Here is a 26,084-nt window from a genome sequence, read left to right on the forward strand (position 1 = left end):
GGGGACCACAACCGTAAAGACCGTGAATTTCTCTTGACCGCTCTGGGCTCTGATACCAGTGTGTGATCTCCATGTTGCATGGGGTGGGGTGGGGTGGGGGTGTGTGGAGCTGCCCCCTGCTCACTGGTGTTACTGCAGGTTCTTGAGAAGACGGCCGTAGCGGAAGTCGTAAACATGGCGACAGACGAAAACGAGCTCGGGGTCCACGTTCTCGGGAACGCGACGGTGAGCCGGGACAGCGTACTCCTGAGAGGGCGGCACCATCGGCACGCTTTTTGGGAGACCCTCCTCTTGACGCTTCACCAAGGCACAAAATCTGAAGGCACAGAGGCATGAGAGAAATACCAGATAATGTTTCAGAACATGCTTGTGTGTCATCCTTTATGCAAATTAGCAAGAATGCAAGTTCCTCGAAGCCACTGTAGGATTTTCAGAGATTTCCCCCAATTAAACTATCCACCCACCCACACACCCACCCACCCCCGTTTTTTACTCAATTTTCAGGACTTCTCATATTCTGAACAGACATGACATGAACATCTGACACATCAGAGCAAAAAAAAAAAAGCTAGTCCTACACAGATCTACGCTCAATCACGTGTGTATTTCTCACACAATACAGTGACTAACATTCGTCTCCTCTAGACGTTATAGAAAAACGAGCGATTCCTCTCTCCCAACTTAACCACCTATCAATCACCCACTATTATTTTAAACTTTATGAGACTGATTGTACAAGCGATGACTCACCTACAGTACTGTGCTAACGTCAGTACGTAGCACTTATCCTCGATACAGGCGACACTGTTCTCGTCCTGATGCCGCGAAGCAAAAATCTCATTCTGGAAAAAAAAAAAACGCACAAATTTGATCACAAAATGGGGGGGGGGGGGGGCGTCAATCATGTTCTCTTATGCAATCAGATACAAAAGGAGCTTGTAGAGGTCAGCCAATCGGACGTCATTAAAACTACAATAAGACCGGGGCCACTCATTCAAACAGAGGAGTGCCCGTGATGTTAAGAGAAGCTCTTCTGAATGTTTCTCAGGAATAAGATATCAGTGCTGATGAAGTGCGGTGCACTGACATCATTGGGAAAATGTAACTGGTCTACGCTTTTCCAAAACAGCTCAGGGCAAGAGCGATCATGAGTCATGAGTTGTGTAGCCCCCTTTTTTTTTTTTTCCTTTATTTCTTTTTTAAACATATTCCGCGAACAATGTCCGTAATCCCTGAACATCACACGCCACAGGGAGCCTGCCGCTGGCTGTTTCTTCCTGCCGTTCAGAATCAGAGGAAGTCAGATGTTTATACGTTTGTCTCCCCCGCGGAAGAGCAGAGCCAGGCTGGCCTTGGCCGAGCCTGGCCGGGCCGGGCCGGGCCACGCGGCACACTGGCACGGACTGTGCTGACGACTGACTTACCTCGCAGTGCATGCTGGGAATGCGCCCCCCCTGAGTGTGTTCTGGGCGGTAGTACCAAAACAAGCTTATCATCAGCTCCCCTGGGGAAGAGCAAAACATACATTTAACAAAAAAAAAAACAAAAAAGAAAACAGCAACAACAACGACAACAAAAAAAACCCCAGTGAAAACACAGACCGACACAGTCAGCGATTACCAAAGATCTGTAACGCTCCAATTACAGTCTATGTTACTTATCGGGCAAAACAATCTCAACAGGAGCTAACGGCCTGGGGAGAATTGGTCTGTAGACGTATTGAGGTTCACTTACATGAGCTGTAGTAAATCAGTCTTTCTACTGGAGAATGTTGGCAGGTATGCTAAGACATGGTATTATCGAAATAAGATTTATTTTTCTGTCATGGTAAGCTATTCGTCTGGATTTCATGTTTGTGAATGAAACCGACCGGTGCAAAGTAGTCAGAGAAATGACTGCTGTTGCCCATTTACTTAAACAATTACCGCCAGTCACTGACCCAGTGAATTCTGACAACTTTCAAAGGTGGTTAGTGTTTTTTTCTAATGTTTGCTGTATTTTGTACACTATCCATCTTTTTTTAAAAACAACAAAAATTTGATCACAAAATAAAAGGTGGTTAGTGGTGTGTGGCTCTGGTCTTTCTAACGTAAGTGTTATACGGGCCAGTGTAATTTACTCCTTCAAACAGTCTCCACCGTGTAACATTAGAACCTCCAGAACTGACTGGGCGTACCCGAATCGGGATCCTCCCAGAAGGCGGAGACTTTAGCCACGTAGGGGAGGGACTTCTTCCTGGGGCCGGAGCGAAGCAGCACAGTGTCTCGAACCCTGATGATCTCCCCGTCCCTCTGGACGCCCTCGTAACACTGCCGTAAGGCGGGAGACTCTTCCCCCTGTCCCAAATCGCCCAACAGGAAAATCATTTGGAGCGTGCTTGATAGAGCAGATACGCTGCAACACGCTAAAGTGTGTTTACGTCTGTCGCAGTTTGTTACTGCATACAATGTGCCAGTAGAGAGATTTTATGCATGTATTACTTTTATGTACAAATCTTTCTTAATACCACGTCACTTGCCTGTATACTTACTTCCCATAATTAGCTACCTGTGTTTTGTAATTATGCAATGTTTTACACTTTTTTCTTAATGTCTAGTTCTCTGACCTCTCACCAAAGTAAAAAAAAAAAAAAAAACACTGCGTAGAATTTTACTCATAAGACAAAACAAAAGTTTGAGTTTCAGCAGCAGAAAACGTCTGCACATCCAGTCACTGCTGAAAGCCCACTCAGCTAATCAAGTGTGTGTGTGTGTATGTGTGTGTGTGTGTGTGTGTGTGTGGAGAACATCCCAGGACAGGGGCTTGAGTTTGAGCGCCTACCACTATGAAGACTTCCTTTTCGGTCGGCATGCCAATCGGGAGCCAGCCGTTGGTTGCCCGGCGACGGCTGATCTTGGGCTGCTTGGCGGCCACGCTGCCCTGGCTGGGTACCAGCTGGCTCTGCTTGATGTGCGGGCACAGAGCGGAGCTCCCCACGGCAGAGCGAGAGCCGCCGGGCGGCTTGGCACTCTGCGGGCACTCCCGCATCACCCGTAACTGTCCCTGAGGCTGGCTGGCATCGGACAGGGGCGGCTGCAGGTGGGGGACAGACTGCGTGGCCTGAGGGACGCTCGGAATGGGACAGACGGAGTGGGGCAGAGCAGGGGAAACTGGGATAGATGGGCTGTGCTCCTCCAGCGGATATGAACAGTCCTCTGCAGAAGGGGGAATGATAAAACAATAGTTTATTAAAACAGCAGCGGACGGACGGTGAAATACAAGGAAGAACAGACACTGAAGTTTTAAAGCAGTGCATAAATACAAGCCCACATAAATGTCCATAATTAAAAAAAATTAAAAAAATCATATTTGCATAAACATGTAAACTATATACTGTATGCCCCATATAAATGACAGAGAATGAGTGAAGCTGTGAGTAGCAGTGAGGAGAGCCAAGCCATTACACTGGACGTCTGGTTTACGGGATGAACCCATTTACTACATGTGTTCCGCGTCCTGAGAGGATGACCAGAATGATCCAAATTATTCGGAGAATCTGGCAATTCGTGACTTTTGAGAGCTCTGTGATGACGTGATAAATGAGCATAGCAAGTCAGAGGGCTCAGTCGCATATGGGCTTTGAAACACATTCATTCGAAATACGCAACGCTGGACTGACCGTGGCCCTTGAGAGTTCATACAATCGAAACCAAAACAAACAAACAAACAAACAAATAAACAACGATCTGTGGCACCTTAGCGTGACATAGCAGTGAGCAGATTTGAATGAAAAAGCCACCATACGGTTTCATGGGCTAACAAACTCCCTTTACAGAGAATGTAGAGGAAGAGAGAAAGAAAAATAAAATGAAGAGATATGACAGTGCGCCCACGCCCATTTGTTTTGCTTAGCTTCTGCATAAAGCCCCCTAATTATGTTAAGCATACAACTCACAAAGGATCCAAGCAGTGCGAGAGATTAATCCCTATTAAAACAAACATACAAAGAAAAAAAAACAAAAAACCCAAAAAACGTGGATAGCGATTTTTGGATTAACTGTCACATAACTGGATAAATTCCTCCTATTACAGATGTTTAGGCTGGTTGTGGTTTTGCGTCACAGACGGTCTTACACACATTGAATACGGCAGCTCAGAAACCTCCTATTCACGAGCCACACGCTGCATCCAAGACTGTGTTGTCATTTCTGCAGTTCTGACATTTTACTAAAAGGATTACGGGATGAGCAACAAGTGAGCGAAACTAAGTGGAGCAGTGCTTAGAGCCTGTCCATGTAAAACTGCTGGTGTCCAAACAAGTCAAACTAGGAACAGACGCATCAGCAGCTTTGACCCATTCTGTCAAAGGGGCATTTTTTTTTTTAACCTTAAATCATGTTTGTTAAGTCAACAGCAAGGGACACTTCAATAGGATGCACCTTTCACAGTAATTAGACGTTCCCCCAACACCAGGCGCAACCCGCGCTCCTGACAAACCTCTCGTAAGACTGATTCGCCCAAACTCAAAAACATAAACAGGACCAATTTCAATGGGAAAATGTTCATACACGCCTGATGCCCCGAAACTGACATCAGTTTATTCTAAAAGAACACCAAACCCCTGGAATGGACACAACTACCATAAAGGGTAACGTCTCTCATAACACAAGCTTTCGTTAAATACCCTATAATATGGCTGTTTAACTGATCTTGTAAAGCTTTTTATAGCTATTATGCACTGCATAGTTAGGACTAGACGGCTTTTCCCAGCATGCACCGCGGGCATGTGAAAACAGTTGCGCGTTGTCTTATTGTTATTACGTTGAGCCTGCCCAGGAATGAGTACATTACTGTGTTTGTGTTGATATTTTCCGTTGTTCCAAATGAAGTGTTCTGTTTAAAAGCATCTTTGCAAAGGCCGAGACAGCGAACTACCCCGAGAACGAGCGCCCTCGGCTGCTGTTTTTTTTTTTTTTTTACCCTGAGTCGTCAATACGACACTACAACATAATGTTTAACGGATAAACTGTTCTCAGGGTGCCGGTAATCAACGTCGGCAGGCGGCGAGATGACGAAAAGCCCAAGCCTGTCCTCGACATTCCAAGGAAAACCGAAACAGGGGTGTTAAATGAAACTCCTCGTTAAATCCGATTCTTGTAACTCCACAGGAGATCGGGGTGAGACTGCTATAATGAGGCCAGAGCCGGTAGAGTTCAGAGTCAGAGCTTTTACTGCAAAATGTCCCATAATTCTGAGGGACGACAGCATTAGAAAAACATGATGCTTTCATGGAAACCTAAAACGGTAAATAATGGCAGGCTGACCCATAACCTTTAGAAAAAAACATCAAATGTAGAGCATCAGAAATGCTTTTTCTTTCTTTCTTTTTCTTTCTTTCTTTCTCTCTCTCTTTCTTTCTCTCCTTCTAATCACAGTAAAAGTCTGCCCTTCCTGATAGTTCTCTTTCAACCACTTTCTAGTTCACAGGACACGAGAGAAAGTCTTGCACCTTGTTTTCCTCTTGTTTTCATCTCGGACGTGGTTTCAACTGACTTTATAAAAAAAAAAAGGTCTTCATGGTACAAGACATTTATCATGTATACAAAAAGCAAGCAACAGAAAACAAACAAACAAAAAAACCCCTGACTTTTTGTGAGGCAAAAGTCAGAGAAGACTATACACTAATGTACCCCCCCCCCCCCCCGACCCCTTCACTGGACCAGCAGCATGGATGCATGAAGTCTCATGTGTTCACATGACACCATGGTGTCACATACGCTTGTTTATGGTGTAATCTGATTTGTCTGAGGGGGTCACTAAGGACCGGGTGTATATGGGGACAAATATCAGGTTAGCGGAGCAAAGGAGAAAGTGATGATATGTACTTTCAGAGCAAGCGGAGGCATTGGTATTTTCATCTTCCCTGTCACTGCACAGCGTTGATTTAAACCTGTGATGCCATCCACAGAAAAAGAGTAGGATCTTTCCATAATGAGCGTTCAAACTGCCTGAGGGCTGAGTGTAAGCATGAGCTGCCCACTTAATAGGTCTCACTGGGTACTAGAGTTTTTAAATATCACTCTTTTTTATGGAAATTGTAGTTTAAGTGATCTCTTACACTGACATATACAGACATCAAATCTCTACCGGTTGATCCCCCCGCGGCTCTTCACCGAAACGATGCAGGCGGCTCGCGCATACAACCGGAAATCCGGGAATTTAACTCGGCGAACAATGCACACTCTGAGGGTCAAAGGGGTCCGATAGAGGCCATGGAATTCAGCCAAATGCCAATTTGTCTCAGTCTACACTGAGAGAGCCATGACACGCTGCTTTGCCCAGTAATTACGCTGGTTAATGAGGTCAGCATTGCTCTGCTCCCTCACGAAAATAAAAGCTAACCACAAGAGAGCCACAGATCACCCCCCCACACACACACACACACACACATACCTCACCCCACCCAAACTTAAATGACCTTGTACCCTGGTCACTGGGGACAGCTATGAGGGGGGGGGGGGGTCGCAGTTTAAGCATAGTCGTTCAGCTGTGACGTGTCTCTCTCTCTCTCTCTTTCTCTCGAATCTTTCAAACAGTAGTCAGACCTATGGTGAGGGACAGATTTGGGATGGAGGGGGGTTACGAAGGCATGCCACGTATTGAGCAGCACCTGCTGGTATCAGATTACAGGACTGATTAAGAGAGATTACTACACGTGATAATCTGGGATTGCATAACCTCAGCTCTGCAGTCAAAAAATTAAAACTGACCATGCATAGCGAGTTCCACAGTGCCCCTGAAAAACAGAGCAATGGCATCTGATTTTTCGCTGAAAAAAAAACCCGTCTTAATGAAGCTGTAATCACTTTCCATTGCCTTCGCCAGCACTTTCGGGTCTGTGTTACACTCTATGACCTACCGTTTGCAAAGTATCTTTTTGCGTAAAAAAAGGTTCATAGGGCTGTGAAGTGTGCAAAAAAAGGGGTCATTTCTAACCACTGAGATAACTGCGTATTAATGCTATTATACGTGTAAATAAAGTGTAACACTCCACTCTTATATCACGTGTATGCAACAGAGGATCAAAGAGACTGTGAATGCCCCATAGAGTGCCACAGCTCTGACATATATAGTAGGTGTCTGCGGCTAATGTGGTTAACAGCATCACTGCAGGATCTCAAATGTGCGTCTATATGATGCAAAACTGAAAAACAAATTTTACTGGTGGGTTGGCCCTAAATATATATATATATTTTTATAATCAATTTATATTTTTTTAATTTACGTTTTTTTTTAAATGTCTGCTTTGAGACTCTCTTAATAAATGAATTGGATTGTGGAAAGATGACGGTTCCTGACCTCTTACATATCCACCAAAACTAACATTTAAATCTCACTTAAACGAATAATAATAATAATAATAATAATAATAATAAAAAACACTTAAATGTCATCACGTAAAGAGGTTTTGTAAAAACCGCTTAGTGTTTTACAGGCGATTCTGAGAAGCGTCATGCATGTACGGAACATGATTTTATTTCTAAAGCTACGACAATTAGCCTCAGTGGGACAGCACGGATGTGACAGCTGGCACCGTACAATGAAACAGCCAGCTCAAGTCTCCTCTGCCAACGAAAATAACCACCCTCATTCCCCACCTGTGCTAATTACTCACATTCAAAAGCACCAGTGAGCCACCAGTGAGCATGCTCGCAGACAGAGCAACAGAGAGTAAACTGGTTTCGAATGAGAAATAGAATCTTTCCTGCACTCTGAAATTCAACCCGCGGTGGTAATCCCTGGAAAACACGAAACCATCTCCCTAGAAGGGTTTTTTTTTTTTTTTTTTCCCTTTCATTTTCTGTCTGATGATGTTAGAGGAATGTGGCAGGGAAGGCTTGTGATTGGCTGGTTGGTTGGTTGACTGTGCGTGATCTCAGCACTTAAAATGTTCCATATTGACGAGACCAGATGTGTTGAGCCGGAGTTCAGGTACTCATGAAATGACGAAAAGAGAAATGCTTGAATTTTAATAGACTGGGAAACTGGACCGTTGACATTGGATGGGCAGTGTGTCTGGTTACAGTAGTTGGGGGGGGGGGGGGGCTAAAAGTGTAGTTGGGGGGAATTACATCTCTGATTTGATATCCTTTTAAGAGTCGACATAATGATTACATTACACTATACGGTACTTAAAAACATGTCCACAACATTATGAAGTACTGTTTAGACATAAAATACAGTCTCCCTTCCCGCTTAAAGATTCATGCCCCACCCTTCCAAGCTTTTAGGAGTGAAAGCGAAACTATCACAAACAGCCTGTTAAATAACCTGCTTTTCAAGGTATGCACATCTCTACCTGATGTGTGATAACTGGAGTCAGGAGATTCTTTTGAATTATGTTTTAAAGCCCCCGAGTGTCAGCGTTGTTAAGATATCTAAATGTATTTTGGTTTTGTGACAAAAGACATTTCATGCAATATCTGAAAATCTCGTTTTGGAAATTCTTTTCGGCTACCTGGACATCATGTTTATAGCTTTGCGCAGTAATGACTTTTGTAACAGTATTGACAAATACTAGCATATAAAACTGTTTTTTTTTAAAACAAACAAGTTTCTGAATACATAAATTCAATGCACTCTTCTAGGGGTGAGATCTGCTCTGGAACTAATCCAGAGACTCTGGCATTTTACCGTGGTAAAGATTAGGGGTTTTACTTGTGGTATTAGTCCTAGATTAGCTCTCACTGAGGTTATTCTATTAGGGAAATACCAAACCATTAGACCACACATTTCCATTCCATGTGCATACGCTCTTACCCGTCTTGATCTTGCGGCTGCAGCTGGAGCACCCAGTCTGGTACGAACAGCTCCGGCTCATCAGGGTCGGCGCCGCCCGGTAGGCACAGGTACCGATTCTGCACGGGTCTCCGTAACAGGTCCCGACGGAGCTGCAGAAAGCTGGGTGGGGGATCCCGGCCGCGTGAGAAACGGGCGAGGGCAGGAGTTTGGGTCTCTGGACCCCACTGGGGCACAGCGTGATGGGGGTGACCGAGGAAGGGGCGAAGGCTGGCGGGCTCTTGCTGATGGGTGGCGAAGAGGCGCCGTGATGGGCGATGTGAACATAGTAACCGGGGTAACAGGGGTAAGGGTGGGCGCCGATGGTCAATGTGGGATGAGACAAGGCGTGCGGAGACGGGAGGAACCCTTTGACGGACGAGACGGAACGTTCCTCGGGTTCGGAGTAGGCTTTTGTGCCGAGAAGCAACGCCAGTCTGTGACAATACTCCACCGATCTCTCTTGGGAACAGCAGTAACACGGGTTCACGTCGGTCTCCGTCTTCTCCTCCTTCACGGGCTTCAGAGAATACCCCAGCAAGGAACTGCATTGGTACCCTTGTCTGATGAAGCCGTGGCTTCCGGCAGTCCCTTCCCACAAAGCCTCCGTGTGGAAAGCCTTCTTGCAGAGGTCGCAGCACCTTTGCGAAAGTTGCTGCACGGACTGATGGTGCGGATTGTGCTGCTTCTGCCTGCAGGATTTCGCCTGCAGCAGTTTCCCTCGTGCTCCTCCGACCCCGGGCTTCCCTTCGGTCTTACCTCTGCGTTTGGCGCCGGAGGAGGTGCTGGTTAGCTTCAGCAACGCGGCCGCGTTAAGACCCGCCAGACGTCTCGGTGCAGGGCTGTTGAGGCTCAAGTGGTCAAGGCCCTCCGCTTCAGACTTGGTCTTCTTCTGCTTTTTGGAACGTCCACACTGCTCCATCTCTCCCGCGCGCCAACGTTTCCGACCATCCGGCCCCTTTCTCATGCTATCGCCGTTCTTAGCCACATCCTTAGACAGGGAGCATTCTCCCTTCGGGGACTGTGGTGGCTTCTTTGAAAGTCTGGATGCTTGCTGAGGGTCTTCCCTGTCAAGCAAAAGGCTGTTCACTGCCTCCGCATTGAGGGAGGCCAGTCTACGTTTACGAGGTTCAAAGACAGAGGCTGTGCATAAGGCAGATTCATCAAGTTTGGGGTTTTTTGGTTCAGGGCTCACCCGGCATGGTTTTCCGGACTTCTTGCGGTACTTGCATGGTTTTACCCTTGTCTGATCAAGTCTGTTCTTCAGTTTCTTGTTACCCTTGGACAAAGACTTTGGGCTGCTGCCAGAACCTTCTGCAGACTGTGTCTCGGTTTCTTCCAGCCGGGTCAACACGACGCGACAATTACGGGCGTCCACTTCACCCATACCTTGTCTTCTCCTAAGGGGATACAGCTTCCTGTCTTGTTCTGAGCTTGAATTCTTCACTTCTTTCCCTCCATTTTTCTTTGGGGGGCGCCCCTTGGCCTTCTTCTCTGGTAATGGGCACTCAGGCCAGCCTCTGCCCATTGTTTCAGCATGTGTCTGACAGCCAACCTGGGCCCTGGATTCGCTCTGATATCTACACAAAGACCCCTTCCGTCCAGCATGGGTCATCACACTGCAACACAGAGATCCTGCAAAGACACAAGGACAGGGTTTAAAATGTGTAGAAGTTGTGTACCTTAATGGATGATTGAAATTAGGGCTTAAGGCTATGTTTCATGCCTAACAGCTCTGATATGACTGACTTCTAATTTGTCACAAAGTATAAAACAAGTATAAAGCAATAAAATACAGAGTATAAAACAAGTCAAGTCACTTGACTTAAGTCTCAAAATGCTGTAGAATGACACCATTATGCCACTTCTTTCACACTCGGGAACAAACATTAATCATAAACATTTCTAAAAATTAAAAGTACTTTTAACGTGACTGAAATTTAGGACACATCAGGGAGAAAAGAAAAGAGAAAAAGCTATTGTTAAAAACAAAAACAAAAAAACAAACAACGCAATCTTATTGAGAAAGCATAAATTTGGCAAAGGAAAGGAAACTGTTTGTGGCAGGTGGCACATTTCTTTGGAACACAGCAACAAATCTGGAAATCTATGCAACAGGAGGGTTAAAAAAAAAAAAAAGACAATAAAAACACTATAACTCTGCATCTCCCTCAGATCTTTCCATGTGATGGTGCAGTGACAGGGCACAATCAGTGAAATGCCAACAGTCATTTTATTGCTTCAAACGTTATGAACCCAACTGCAAGACACTCTTACAGCTGAGCAGGTATGAAAATTCTGTACGAAGACCTTCTCTATCTCTGAAGAAGCAGTTTTTGCTTAGTTCCTGGGTTTAATTTTAATATGACTGATAAATTCCAGCCCAGCTTGCAGCCTGTCCCTGCATTGATTTTTTTTTTTTTTTTTTTACATTGCAAATTGGATTAACTAAACTGTTCACCATTTTCCGGCTTACTAGTAAAATCAGTTATTTTTGTTGGAAGAACTTCAGTTAATCCTGAGGTATTTTCATCTAGCATGAAAAGCAGGGCATCACCAGAGACAAAGCTGTGTCTGATCATTAAAAAAGAAAAGAGAGGATAAGAAAAAAAATCCTATGCAAAATTTGAGAATCTCACACTTCTCTCTATCAAACATTGAGGGGAACATGGGTCTAAACTTTACTTCGACTTTAATTTGACCCACAAGTTTAACTCGAAGTGTCATTACATCCACAACTCTACAGAGATCTCAAACTGACTTGAAACTCAAGATGTCACCATCCTCAATAATTTTCAGTGTTGCCTCTTCTATCACACAGATGTCCAGAATCGGATTAACTTTGTGCTTCAGTTCAAACGGGTGAGCAAACTTTAAGGAATATACAGACATTTAAGACATGCTTCTGTTTACACTTTGGTCTAGTCAAATGGAATCTGAACAGTAATCATTTTAAAAACCCTTTTCACCACAGCACCACAGTAACTTGCTTATTACAGACAGGTTCACAGTTGGCTATGTCCATCTTTTAATGAGGACTGTAACACAATGAGCTGCGTTCAGAACATCCCTGATTAACCTTCAGTGATTTTTCACATCTCCTAAACGTAAATGCTCTCACCCCTTGAGCTAGAAAAGTACACACTTATTGAACAACTGTAAGAGAGAGTGAGAGAGAGAGAGACTTTTCCCAAGACAAATTATTGCATTAAGTAGCATTACATAATAAGCTATTTCTAAGATTATCTGTAGCCAAGGACAAGCTAATGAGATGATTCCTCACTACCATATATCCAGAAAGGTATTTCAATTCCCCTCTTTATCAAAGGCGCTATGTATAAGTTCATGATATTTGAATTGAAAGAAAAAATCCCTTTACCCGTGCCATGCTGAAGAAAACACAGAGACAAACTTTTGGTAACTTTTAGTGCTGTGTTACTCTGAGGAACATCTGAGTGTGAATCATACCGAATCCGTCCTCATTACTGATGCAAAGCAAAATGCCGCCGCTGATTAAAAAACATGCAATGTGTGACTCAGTTACAAATGTTCTCTGTTTGAGTTCCTAATTATCCAAACAAATTAGATTAATTTAACCTGCACGCTAAAAAAATTCACATCCTTGGAAAACAGGTAGTGGAACGGTAAGTAAAATCTGGACCAGTAAAGAAAAAAAAATCTAATCCTTCAAAATGCTGACGTGCCTGTGTACTTGTCCTTTATGGAGGGCGGGGGTGAAGGCACCTGAGGCCCTCAGACGTATCATTCTTCCTGATTCCATACTGACATATATTTTTGAACCAATACTCATGCTTAATGTTTGAGGTCTTAGTTAAGACTATTGATCTGTTGAACATCGTATCGGTAGACAATCCAACATCAAAAGATATTTTCGATTCCTTTGGCTCCATATGAAACTCAGCACTGACTGCTCTGACCTATTGACAGTCTCCTAACCTTAGCCCCACGTGCTATAAATGGAGACGCCGTCCTTGAGACGGGAAAAAAAAAAGGCTTGGATTGCTTCGGAGGCTGATGTGGAAGCTGATGACGTTTTGAAGGATCTACCCACCTGTATCCCAAATCCACTCCTATGCATTATTCCCCGCTCTCTGGGTGACTTGTTATCACACACACCCTTAAGACTGTGTTTGTGTTTATCAGCTTTGATTACATTTTGTATCTCTAAATAGTCATTCCTTCCACGTACAATAACACACAATGTGCTGTCATCAATAGGCCTACTTGTGACACTGTCCTCAACAAACAGGTAAATGAGAATGTCATTCTATGGGCAGAATGGTGATATTCTGACCAGATTACATGCTGGTGTAAATTACTGTAAAGAAGAGTGTATACCCAGTGAATGTGTATTAGCGTAAATGAAAACATACTGAGGACAGCAAACCTGAAATGTTCTTTTTGTGTTAGACAGAATACAGGTACGAAAAGGCCTCAAGTGCTCAGGAAAATCGCCATACAGATCAAAAATGTTTTTGTGTCATTTTCCAATTCAGCCCCATCATTTTCAGTTGTCTTCGGTTTGAGTCAGTGAACTATGATGTGGTAGAGAATGAGAAAACAAATATAAGTGGATGGATTTAACAAAATGACTGCAAAATAGATATCTCTCAGACAACTTGACCTACATCAGTTTTTTCCCCCCAGACATTCAAACTAGTTGTTCTATTTTATAACTAGCTCAATTCTTCCAAACAGTCAATTTAGCATCAAGCCACTGATTGGTTACATTATGTCAGCTGGTTGCGGAACGGAAAAAAAATCATCAAAAGAACAGGCAAACAATGTTGATAGCCCCCCGACCCTGATCAAAACAGCAGTTACGTAGAGAACAATCTTAACAATTTTCCTACCCATGGCTACATCACTCGACCAATCAGAGAGCAAGAGCAACAATGCGAGCTCTAAAACGTCGACAAACACTCGGCTGGATACAAATGAGCGCCAGTTTGGACTTTTACTGCCTATATAGTCTGATGTATGTCAAATACATAGGGGGGAAAAACTTCAATTTGTGTCTTTATAACAGCGGTAGGCTAATGCCTGTCCAAACAGGACATTTAAATTGTTTGCTTCCTGGCTGCAAAGCTCGAAAAAAACCGAACTTGTAGTTATTATCGAAATAATATTTTGCAGTGTAGATGTTCCTCGCTTCTGTCATGGTTAAACAGTGCTGTTGGGGTACATTTTACTCAGAGAATCGTAATATCCTTCCCAAATCAATCTAAAAATCGTGAAAAATATTTTGACTGAATAATACATGGAGACACCTGAGTACCCTTTAAGTGTGGAGAGAATTCAATTCTTCATGTTTTCCCCAAAGTAAGACAGAGTGTTTCTATGAGAGCTGTGGGCACACGAAAGAACAAACAAACGATTAAACAAATAAACAATTACGAAGTTGCGACTGCTATTACCGTGAAAAAAGAAAAAAAGACGAGTCTAAAGCCGCTCAGTTTTTGCCCATTGGCTTCTATGGTGTCTCGACCAAAGCTTGACTAAGTTAGCAACAGTATCTAAGGAGGCGACAGTGCCATGGATAGGTTAACTAGATTGATTTCAAAATAACGGATAAACAAAGATAGCCTATATTCAATTAAGACCTCGAATAAAAGAAAAAAGGACGTTTAACGGCACTGACGTCTGCAAGGCCAGTGTTCTGCTGTGTGGCCAATCAAGTTAGACTCCACATCTTCAGCCACGGGTTCTTTTCTTCAAATTGTCTTGATAATCTCACAGACCGCGTTACATTTTTCCTCTTTACACCAGTTATAATGCATGTCTAAATTATGTCATTGGTGTGGATACATGCTTAAATACTACAATAATGCTAGATATTATGCACTTTTTCCACACGTTATGCACTGGTTTGGTAATACAAAGGACAGGTAGTCTACGATTCCACACAATAAATTACTAATATACTGTCGTATGGATAAACGCATAACGACCTAATGTAGGCTATAGTGAAACCAATCGTTTTAACAGGCTTAATGGTAGCTCATGTTTACAATATATGATAAGATCCCTGATAACATACGTTATAGATATGAGTTTGTGGGGTCGTTGACTGTTTCTGACTTTGGGGAGGTTGTGTTAAACAGTATGAAGCCAAACAGGTTTATTTTCTCGAACTCTCTATTCACAAGAGCAAACAAGCCAGTCGGCTTGCACTTCTGAGGGTGGATGTACGAATAACTGATAACTTGACACCCTGGCAAATATACTGATAACATTCCGACAATTCACCACTGCGTTTGTGTTGGATATCATCATAATCTGTGCTCAAATGCTATCGATATGCAAATTTGATTTTGGGTTAGACTAGTCGAAAAGGAACTGTTTGAATCGTCCCTGTCTGGGTGTTTCGGGGAAGATAATGCACCGACTAAAATCGGGTTTGCCTGTCAGACGCCGCGAAAGTCCAGTTTCACTGACGTATAATTTGGAATTAACTCGGTTAGTTTGAGAGAATTGGCTTCGTTCTTTGGTATTTTAACACTACGAGAGTCAGGGAAGACCACATTTTAACGAAATGAATAGAAACTTCGGAGTGACTGAGAGACGTGAACATGCACTCCGATTAATAATCATGGAATAAAGGCGGAAGCTCATACTGGAAATATGATGAGCAAACCTTTCGCGTGCTGGGCGCAGCTTACACAGGGCGTATCACAGACTCGAATTTTTGCTTTCAAAACACCGCGCTCGAGCCTCATCATGCGACTTGGAAACATTAGGCATTTACAGCCCGAATTTAAACTGACATTAGCAACTCAATCAAGAGCAATTAATGTCATTCGGCATTCAGAATTAGAGAAACCACGAGAGCCAGCCATGAGAATCAAACACTAAGCTGTTGCCATTGGTCTGATCGAACTGCCAAAATTCCAAAGCTTACCATGATATCATGTCAACAATACATCAAGAAACAGTTTCTCGACACTAGATACAGTCGATTCTACAACCAGACTGATGTGAGTGGTGGGCTTTATGCAGCTATGCTGTCTGAGAGAAATGATGTTTCAAATCTTTTGGTGGAGCGACAAGAGAACCCAACCAAGATTAAAAAAGATTAGAAAATCCTTAATTTTACCTCAGTGTCCATAGGTTTTGTTTGGTATACGACCGCAGAATCCGTGCATTAATCGGAGCCTTCCAGTATATATCAGGATATCGATGCTCAATTTCGAAATGAAATGAAGAGAGCACCCAGCAAGACACGTTTAAGCGGTGACCTACTTCCGAAGTAGCATGCTCAAGATAATATTCATGCGCTGCATTCGCGCGACCTGCTGTTGCGCTGGGACGCCTCGCTAGTAACGCATCGGCTCAGATACTTCAGGAAAGATGAGTTGGTAATTACGACTGCACAATCCAATCAATGTGGGTTGAGAAAACTCAAATTCAAATATAGTTGAACACAACCCCTAACATTATTTTCTCTGTATGATCCGAATTTCTCGTTGTTGTAACTGTGGGACCACTGCCCAGGACTATTCTTATTACGTAATGAACACTTGGTGACTGAAACCCTCTTATCATTCATTACCATTAAGAATCCCGTCGAGATAGATGGGGATAAAAAGAAGTTATTTTTCCCCTTGTCCGCGAGTCAAGAACTCTCTAAATTTAAAGCCAGTCGGACTTCCGATGTTACATTCATAAAATTGGCAGCAGGTTTCTCACTGAAATCTCCCGATTATACATAATTGCTGCTCCACTTTTTTTGTGTCATAGTCCTAATTTCGATCCACAGCGAATGTTGTCTGGCCTTTTGAGAGAACGAGCACAATTAACACTAGGCTTTGTCATGAGCTCTCAGCCATGCCCGAAGCCTCCCAACCCCCCACAGTGATGCATGGATCAGGACACCAACAAAAACTGTCTCAGCATTGTGTGTCTAAACAAATGACGTCCAGGCACCAAATCTGAGGGTCTCACTTGATCCAATACAGAATTTCTCCTCCAAATGAGCAATCACTTCAATAATCCAAAAAAAAAAAAAGTCTTAAATGTCAAGATAAAAACCAATGTAAATGTGTCACTGTTTTTCCAGAATTCACTAAGGTATGTTCAATCCCATTTTGTCGCTTTCCAATGATCACAATTGTAGCTGGCTCTTAATTTACACATCTGAAATTACACTGAGACCTATGTGACAATTCTCCGGATCTCTCCTAGGCTCTGTGTAAACGAAAACAACTTAAAATAATAAGAAACCTCTACTGCTGTACCCAAAGCTGTATTCCGTGAGACTCAGATGGCAGATCAATTTGACACAATTAATTCTATCATACCAAAGATTTTTGTTCTCTGTTTGTTTGTTTGTTTGTTTTTCGCATGATTTAACTTGATTGTTAAATCAATTTTGGAAAATCATAACCACAGCTGAAAGAGCCTTGCCCGGCGGGACAATTTGTTACTCAGTCCTATATGTACACAGCGAAACCATTGCTAAATTCTGCCTATAACCACCAAATAAAGCACAGAGCCAAATAGTTTATGATGTGTCTCAATAGCTAAGAGCTGTGTGGTGACACTGATTGTGGCTGACAAAGACCCTCTTATCAGATGGAGTCATTTAAATGAGAGCTACTCATCCTGTGGAGGAATCTTTGTGGACCTGTCAGAGGTGATAATCGAGAGTGCCGTTTGAAGAGTCTCGCCGATGTGAGTGGCAAGAGGGCAAACACTCCACCCGCCATAAGATCAACTCAGCCGCCTGAGCGGGAGGCTTCAGCTGGCTGAGTTACAGCCGCACGGTAAAGCGGCGCATCAAAACCTCTCTAGTTCCATTAGGAGCAAAGGTTACATTTTCACAGTGTTCTGAGCCAAACAGATGAGAAACTGAAATGCTGTAAGACTTTTCACATCCATTTCTACATTTCCAAATGAATCGCCGTGATGTAACTACACTGGTCTCGTGAGTTGAACTAAGATAATGTCGCCAGGGCGAACACATACATACACAGTGTAGTCGTGCTGGTCCTGAAATCTGCTCCCGACTAACGCACAGCAGAGTGACACCACAAAATCACACCCACAACCAGTAATTCTCTTGACAAGTCTCCATTCGAATCTCTGTCTGAATCTGAGATGTCTGCATTGCTTGTGCAAACTGTTAGAAGAAAACAAAACGAGTATGTTGCTTAGTAACTCTTCCTCGCAGAGAGATTAACAGAGCCCCTTTGGTTGTGGTGTGAGTTGAGGAAATGATACGCACGTTTCCTGGATTCTCGAGGCAAGACCTAAACAAACCACTGAGATTAGATGTAGCTTTAATTTATATGGGGCCACAGTCAGCAAGATGCTAATAACAAACCCATTAACATTCGACTACAGACATGCCTCTTAGGGTAACTGCAGTGTAGACTCATGTGTCTCACAGCTGGGTGTCGTGTGATTGGAATAACAGGAAATAGATGCTTATGTCATTCAACTAAGTGACCTTTGTGCGACACGACACAAATAAATAAATAAATAAATAAATAAAAACCAGTGTCACACTCCTGTCCTGCCATAACAACACCATCTTGTCATATCACACATTGTTGCATAATATCATACTAGTGAGAACCAACAATTCTGGACAGATATACACAGCCCATCTGCGCTCAGTGAGTGAGAGAGAGAGAGAGAAAGGGGGGGGGGGGGGGGGGAGTAGCCATACAGTATCGACACTGTGGCGCTGAACGGGTGATCATGCTAAACCACTGAGTCACCAGCCTGCAAGGGCTGGCTGCTCCACAACACCAGACACTGACACTAACTCTCTCTCTCTCTCTCTCTCTCTCTCTCCCTGAGAATTACACAGAACTTCAGCCACTTTACCCTCCCCCCTCTCCCCCCACCCCACCAAAAAAGTGACTCATTCAGTCATTAATGCACCTTTTCCCAAGCAATCCCATGCCCCTGAGGATGATTTGCTCTCTCAGGGTCTGGAAAAACGCAGGCTGGGGAGGAGAGTGTTCTCCGACTTGTGTTCCATCTCGTGAGAGACGTCCTGTGAGGCGGAATAGGATGGTCGTCTCCGAGCTGTTTCAGACGCTCAGAGCAAATCTGTGCAGCGGCTTCATCCAAAATTCGACATTAAAAAACACAAAGTGTCTCCTAAAAAGGACTTCATACCAGCGCCATAGTCATACCTGTGATTTTCTGTTAAACACTATATTCATGAGTTTAAAGCAATGCCATTTCTTACTTTTTTTTTTCTTTTTCTTTTTCGTGAGAAAGTCTTCAATCCCTCTCCGTTACTTCGATAGCTTTTTATCGTGAACACGCAAACCGTCTCTTTAAAACAAGTTTAAACACCAAAAAGCGACACAACAGAGTCGTAATGCAGGAAAAATGTTCACGTATATTCCGTATGTGTTGTTGTCATTATGAATCGCCTTCAAACGAGAGACATCATCAGAGTCAGCAGAAAGAATGCAGTGCAGGAGGAACTTAGCAACGGCGAATTAAGCTGCTCAGAAATGTTTTAGTTTACTGTGCCACTCTGAATAAGGGAAATCCAAGCAATTTGCTTTCCTCCTTTAGTACTGCAGCAAAATGATGGGCTTTCCTTTTATCCCGCAGCAAGGTAAATATATTTGAAGGCTGACATATTTAAGCTCTATTAATGAGTCTTCTCTTTCACCAGTTGGGCTTATAAATAAAACCTTTGCTCAAAGCAACTCGAACTGCACCGATAATATTTGCATAGAATTGCAAACAATGCGAAGGGAAATGTTTAAGAGGAAGCACAGCTAGATTGCCTAGTAACACAGGCTGTTCGCATGCCGAAATGAACAGATAATTCATAACGCATTAAAGCACCACGGAACAGGAAATCAACAAGGCTGCACTCTAATTAGCCTGACTAATCAAATTAATATCACAAGACACATACCACAGTCCGCCAGCACCACACCTTAACATGCACATATCAGAAAGTAAAACATCTAATGATTGGGGGGAAAGAAAAAAAAAAGAGCTAAAAACATTCAGATGGAAAAAGTGTGAGATGGATGCATAAAAGAGGGATTTTTTTTTAAATAATTTGGTCTTTCTGCTACCGACGTTCAGATGACAGTTTATCACCTCTGATCTAAGAGGACATGGCACAGGAAGTGTTGTAAGCTGTTGTGTAGCTTGTCTTCAAAGAGATGAGAGATACAGGGCAGCATGCCCAGGAAAACAAAAAAAAAAAAAAGAAGAAGAAGAAGAAGAAGAAGAAGAAGACAGGGACGACTCTCTTCTCCGAGCTTGTGGAGATTTCCAGTTAAATGTCAACTCCACTAACCATTTTCAACAATTTTCAAAAACACGTGGCGGATGGGTTTGCTACGGGACTCGAGCGAGGATAAAGACTTAAAAAAAAAAAACAAAAAAAAAAAACAGCAGAAGCCTTAGCCGTCTTTCATATGCAAGAGAGGCATCCAGAATCTTTGACTTTGAAGTTCGCTCTCAGCCACATGCTCCGGGCACGGAAACAGGGCGCCCACACTCCAAAAGAGAGAGAGAGAGAGAGACGAGGTGGAAGACACACAACGTGAGTCCGGGATCGACATGAATAAGCTGGCCTGTCCTCTCTGGACAAACACTCCACAGCGATAATGGAAGGGGGGGGGGGGTGCGGTCTGCTCTTTCTTCATCCTTCACATCGAATGCAGCTGTAGATAGGAGAGAGCAGCTGATTTCGTTTCCAGCAACCAGGCCACCACCGGCTCATCACCCCCCCACCCCGCACCCTCAACCCCCGACCCCGCTCAATTCGCCACACGCAGACCCCCTCCCTTAGCGTTCCTCGTCCTCCTAACAGACCAGTAAACTTCGCAGCTGCGGATCTGGCACCCCCTAAGGTTGTGTCAGATGTGTTTAATGATTGGCCATATGAAACAAATTACCCTCCTGAAACACATGCGGAAGCCGAAAATAACCAAGACAGTCTTCTGTAAGGTATAAACACACGGGCCATGATATTAACCCTGTGTAATGGCATCATTCCTCATACAAAACTGAAGAAACCTCGGCCGCCGGGGGGGGGGGGGGGGGGGGGGTTGTGACCAGATTAAAGACAGAAGAGGACTCTTACGTACCTGTGTAAGATAACGCTGCAGGAAGCAGACACCGGATGGAGTCTTTCGCTAGGCAAATACGAAGGTTTCTTAATCAAATTGAATTTGCCTCTGCGATGACCAAATTAGTTGCAGTTTCGCTAATGTCAAAGCAAAGTTTGCTGCTCTTCTGATAAGATCAGCCGAGCTACCTATCGCAGGGATTACGTCACTGCTGATCCACAACAACTAAAGCACAGACAGTGCTGTCTGAGGGGAGGGGGGGGCGGTTGGGGACAAGAAGCGATGTCTGGGTAAGAAACTTCGCCAGTGAGCAGTACGACATTAAAATACCGTATTCGCCAACGACACGCCACTCCAGAGCGCTGTTATCAGCGACCGTGAGTCATAGCTCCATGCTTCTGAAATTCAGTCAATGACCTCAAACTGCAGGATGTAGATATTCCCACGCACAAAGTACAAATACGTTGGGACCGTAACCAACTGGAGGTTTTTAACAATTTGTTTTTTTCCGATGATAGCCGTGTGCTAGTTTTTGCCTCAGTAAGCAATATTCCAACAGTGAAGTACAAATTTGCAATTTTTTTTTTGTGTGTGTGCGTGTGCGTGTGCGTGTGTGCTGATTCAATTACAGTTACAGTTACATCGAAGGCACTGAGCGTACCGTGACCTGTGTCAAATTCAAAAATGGAAAAAATCATCGCCTCTTGTGCAATGAAGCTAATGATGAGACAGTTATCCATACACAGTCTGTGTTATCCACAATGAGGAGGTTATGGCCCATTAGTCTTAATGTCCATTCGCTAATAACCATCTGTGAAAAAAAAAAAAAAGCAGAGATGATTGGCTTAATGATAGACACTAATCTGTGCATTTGTGTTGTGATGGATTGGGGGGGGGGGGGGCTGGGAGGAGGGAACCGCGAACACGAACCATGTAAGTTATGCTGCGTCTGATAATCAGCGTCACGGCACAGTAGAAAAGTAAACAAACAGTCTCCAGGATGTAGGATTAGGTTTTGTTTCATTAGCGGTTGACAGAAGAGGGAGGGAGAAAATCCAAGCAGAAAGAGGCATATATCACAAAGAGACCTGACGTGAACTACGTAAATCAATCACTGAGTCAGTTAATCCATCCATCCATCCATCTATACGTATGTACATACACACACACACACACACACACACACACAAAGAAAAAACTTGTATACTTCACAAAGACATACTCATTGGAAATTCCACCCCACTGTGCAGAAAACAATTTTGCACAAAGTGTATAACAAAGCTTGTTAAAAAAAAAAAGAAGAAGAAGAAGAAGAGGAAGAAGAAGAAGCAGGCTCCAAAAGGCTTTGGACGGTGAAACATTTTTGTTGTTTCGTCTCTGTACATTTTGCCAGTTCACGATGTACCAAACAGTTCGTTTTGGTCGGCTGAACGTTTCAGCCACCCCTCCATTTGATTTATTCTGCTTTTTCCACCTCCTGATGGCCAGCTTCCCGCGCACTGACACTGCTTTGAATCTTTATGTGGTCCTACCCTAACAGCGGTGTCCAAAGGCGAATACACACACACACACACACACACACACACACAAAGCCAAGTCTCAAGGCCGAACCGCTGTCTTACGCTCGTACTCACGACACAGACACACCTGCCTCCCAGGACACAGCTGTGGAGTCAGTTCAAAAAACGTTTCTTGTAACACATCACCGAAGGGGGGGGGGGGGGTGGGGGGCACGGACAAAATGTGCCGTCAATTTCTTAACGGTTCATCTGATATGGATGAAAACACCCTCGAATTAAAGTTGACAGTCTGTACTTTAACCGACTTGGTCTCGCTGTATCACATCACATCACACAGTGCTGGAAGACAAAGCCCAAAACAACACACAGATGTCCCGCTGTCCCAAGACTTCTGTAGCTCAATGAAGGTTTATTTCTTTTACAACATGATATTTTTTTCCTCAAAGCATGACGCGAGCTAATTCTGTTTTAACTTCTCATTTCTCTTTTTGGTTTGGAATCGCTGTGATTTAAAATTGTAAAGATCAACCAAGTGAGGGCTGTCAATGACCATAACACAGACTGACTAAAGCGAGAGAGAGAGAGAGAGAGAGGAACGCACAGCTGATCTGACACACTCTGTGTATTTTAAAAATAGTCTTCATGTAGGAGTAACATGGCAAAAAAAAAAAAAAATCTCTGCAAATGTATCCTTCTCTTGGAGAATAAGCGCTCTTTCTTTTTTTCTTTTCTTTTAAAGCATCAGTATCACAAAAGCAAGAATTTCAAAATGACGACAAAAATATCGGAATCTACACAGTAAAAACAAAATCAGCTAATTTTATCCGAATACACGATCTTGACTGAATCTAGAACGTTTTTTACAAATTCAGGCAAAGTTTAAACTCACAAGAGATGATCATGACTTCATTTAAAATAACGTTTCAAGTTAGCTTTTTTTCTTTTTTCTTTTTTAAGTCCGTCACGGCGCATGTGTCAAGGTAACCATCACTCTGAGGGTCTTACTATGTAAAGAAAGGGTTACCATCAGAAAATATCTCCTTTTCTGCAGTGTTTTCCAGAACACACTGCACTGTGTTATATCATACAGTGTCCTAATGCCTCTGCTTATACACGACAACTCTCACCTCAGCTGTATCACACCAGATATTTACCCAATACCTAAGATACCCAAAAGGACTCAAAAAAAAAAACCTGTCAGCCCGCTTTCACTCTGTGTGCCGTGAAAAACAAACGCGTCCGCTTGTGTTCCAAAGCCACATGTTTACAAACTCTGGCTTTAACTTCAGGGTTTTCATTCGCCTGACGTTCTAAATATTGTCGTTCTATACTAATCTTAAGCCTTTGACAAGTAGAGTCTCTAACTGAGTATCGGCTATTACAAACGAATCTTGCCACGTGCTACAAACTATCCTTTTGATGGGTGGTCCCGAGGGGATATGGAACCTATCAGAGTTTTAGAGAACTAGGATATCCCACTATTTCAGCGACCACAGACATCCACATTCAGTTTTTCAGAAAAAGGGGGGTGAGCTATTGAGCATCCAAAACCAGAGGCTGAGTTCAAATGATTTAAGAACTGAAAGGTAGAGTAAGTGTGTGCAAGAACTAAATGGTTGCATCTTTGATTCATAGAAGTTAAGATGGAAAAGCACTGGTTTCGGATATCTACCGACACTTTGGTTTTGCTGAAAATGAAACTTGCATCCTCAAAACACACACACACACACACACACACACACACACACACACACACACAGAGCACAGTGTCAAAACACCACTGTGCAGAAAGAACTATTCTATTATTTCAGACTAAGGAAGAATGTGGAAAGTCAAAAATGAGTTCTAACTTGCGATCAAATTCAGATTTTTTCCTTATCATGTAAACAAAAGGTAGAGAGATATGGAAAATTCAGGACTTTGTAATGTTCAGTCTGCCACCATGGTAGAGCTTCATGTCCTGGAGTCTTATATGTCCTCAGTCTTAAAGATTCCACTTGATGGTTAACAGGGACACTCTTTTAAATTACTCATACCAAAACCTTTCAATTCCGGTGTCAGCTGGATGAGTCATTTGATGAAAATTAAAGCCTATGAAATTCTTCATCAATTACAACTCCATGTTCAATAAAATGCTGAAGTTTTAATCTTCTGTTTAAAGTCCTCTTTGATGTTAAACACTATCCGTTTTTTAAAATTATTTAATCTGTACTGTTTCACTGTGCTTGTGCGGGCTGACCATCCCAGCTCAGTAAAAAAAAAAAAATCAGTTTCGTTTTTCTCACAAATCCAAGGTATCATATTTTCATTACGGCACCTTTTGAACACACTCAAATCAATAGATTATTCTGTCGTTGTGGATACTGGCACTTCACTGTGTTAACTAATCTCCGTCCATCCCCATATAGAATCTCTCAGTTTTCCGATCGGGACGAATCCAGAACGTTTCTCTCTTCCTCCGTCTTTCACGTTTATAAGATAGCTACTCAGTACAGTCGATCTGTGCGACCATAAACATGTTACAACGGTATAATAAACATTCCGGAGCGGTATTACAATGGGGTTGGGAGTTGTTAGTAAAATACGGGTTGTCGTAGCTTGTATCACTCGCCAATATGCGCCCTTCAAAACCGAACTCATCAAGACCACCTGCTCAAAGTGTCAAATAACACCAGGCCTTTAACAGTTCAACACATTGTGCTATTAATTTGCGACCTTTTCGGCAACAGTCTGGCCGCAGGTAAAAACATCATACATGAAAGGCTGCTGACGATTAAAAAACAACGGAATCAATCGTTAAAGACACTTCGGGCAGAAAATCGATCAGTTACAAATATAGACTTGGTTTTCTGGGTAGGGTCGCCAAAACCTTGTTTCCCCCGATCTCCCAAGAGGTCTTGGTGAACCGTTACGATACAGAGGGAAATTTGATGATATTTGTGTTACCTGCATACCTAAGCAAAGTTTGAAGACAAACGGGACAATTGTCTATCACAAACAAGAGTGACTGTTAAACACAATTTAAACGCTGCATTTAAATTCCCGAAAGCAACGACAGAGTGTCAACGACAAAAGGAAAGCTTAAGTCAAAGTTCTAGTTCATTCGAAGAGGAACAACTAGACCCGATGTGTCAAACAGTCACTCGGTTTGAAGCACTAGATAAAACTGACAAAGCACAATTTTGTATTCGTCCAATTAAGATGAAACGTAGCCATCCTAACAGATATAGCGTCGCGGTGGTTAAAACAAGCAAGCAAGCAAACAAACAAACAAACAAACAAATAACCACTACAAAACCAGTCAAGAAAGACGAACCATAAGTGTGGAAGGATACTCAGCCTTGTCACCTCAGTGGAAGAAACTGAACAAAACAACTTGGTGCTCAGCTTCCATCACTCCATTATAAGTCCACATAAAGTAATGTTTCTAAACGATGTTTAAAGAGAGCTAACGCAATTTCAAAGAATTTCCGAAAATACAGAAACATATTGCAAATGACAAAAAAACAATGTCACAAATGGTGTAACTTTGCAATTTGTGGGCTACACAGCGCAACATTATCCACAATGATAAACAACACTGCTTCAAAAGAATTTTTAAGTTAAAAGAAAATTTGTGGACGACACTCACCGTCTCACCTTCCTGTGTGGGGCATTGGCA

General features: G+C 43.0%; 1 protein-coding gene across 1 annotated transcript; it reads right to left on the reverse strand.

Moving 5' to 3' along the window:
• On the reverse strand, nucleotides 1-26,084 carry bahd1 (bromo adjacent homology domain containing 1). Its single transcript, XM_030779531.1, has 7 exons — nucleotides 26,055-26,084; nucleotides 8,800-10,452; nucleotides 2,821-3,194; nucleotides 2,177-2,336; nucleotides 1,425-1,504; nucleotides 751-842; nucleotides 1-316 (listed from the first exon to the last, which is right to left on the reverse strand). The coding sequence occupies exons 2-7, from the start codon at nucleotides 10,430-10,432 to the stop codon at nucleotides 130-132; spliced, it is 2,526 nt and encodes an 841-aa protein (XP_030635391.1). The 5' UTR covers nucleotides 10,433-10,452; nucleotides 26,055-26,084; the 3' UTR covers nucleotides 1-129.

This window comes from Chanos chanos, chromosome 1, assembly GCF_902362185.1.
Source record: "Chanos chanos chromosome 1, fChaCha1.1, whole genome shotgun sequence".
In the NCBI taxonomy this organism is placed as follows: domain Eukaryota; kingdom Metazoa; phylum Chordata; class Actinopteri; order Gonorynchiformes; family Chanidae; genus Chanos; species Chanos chanos.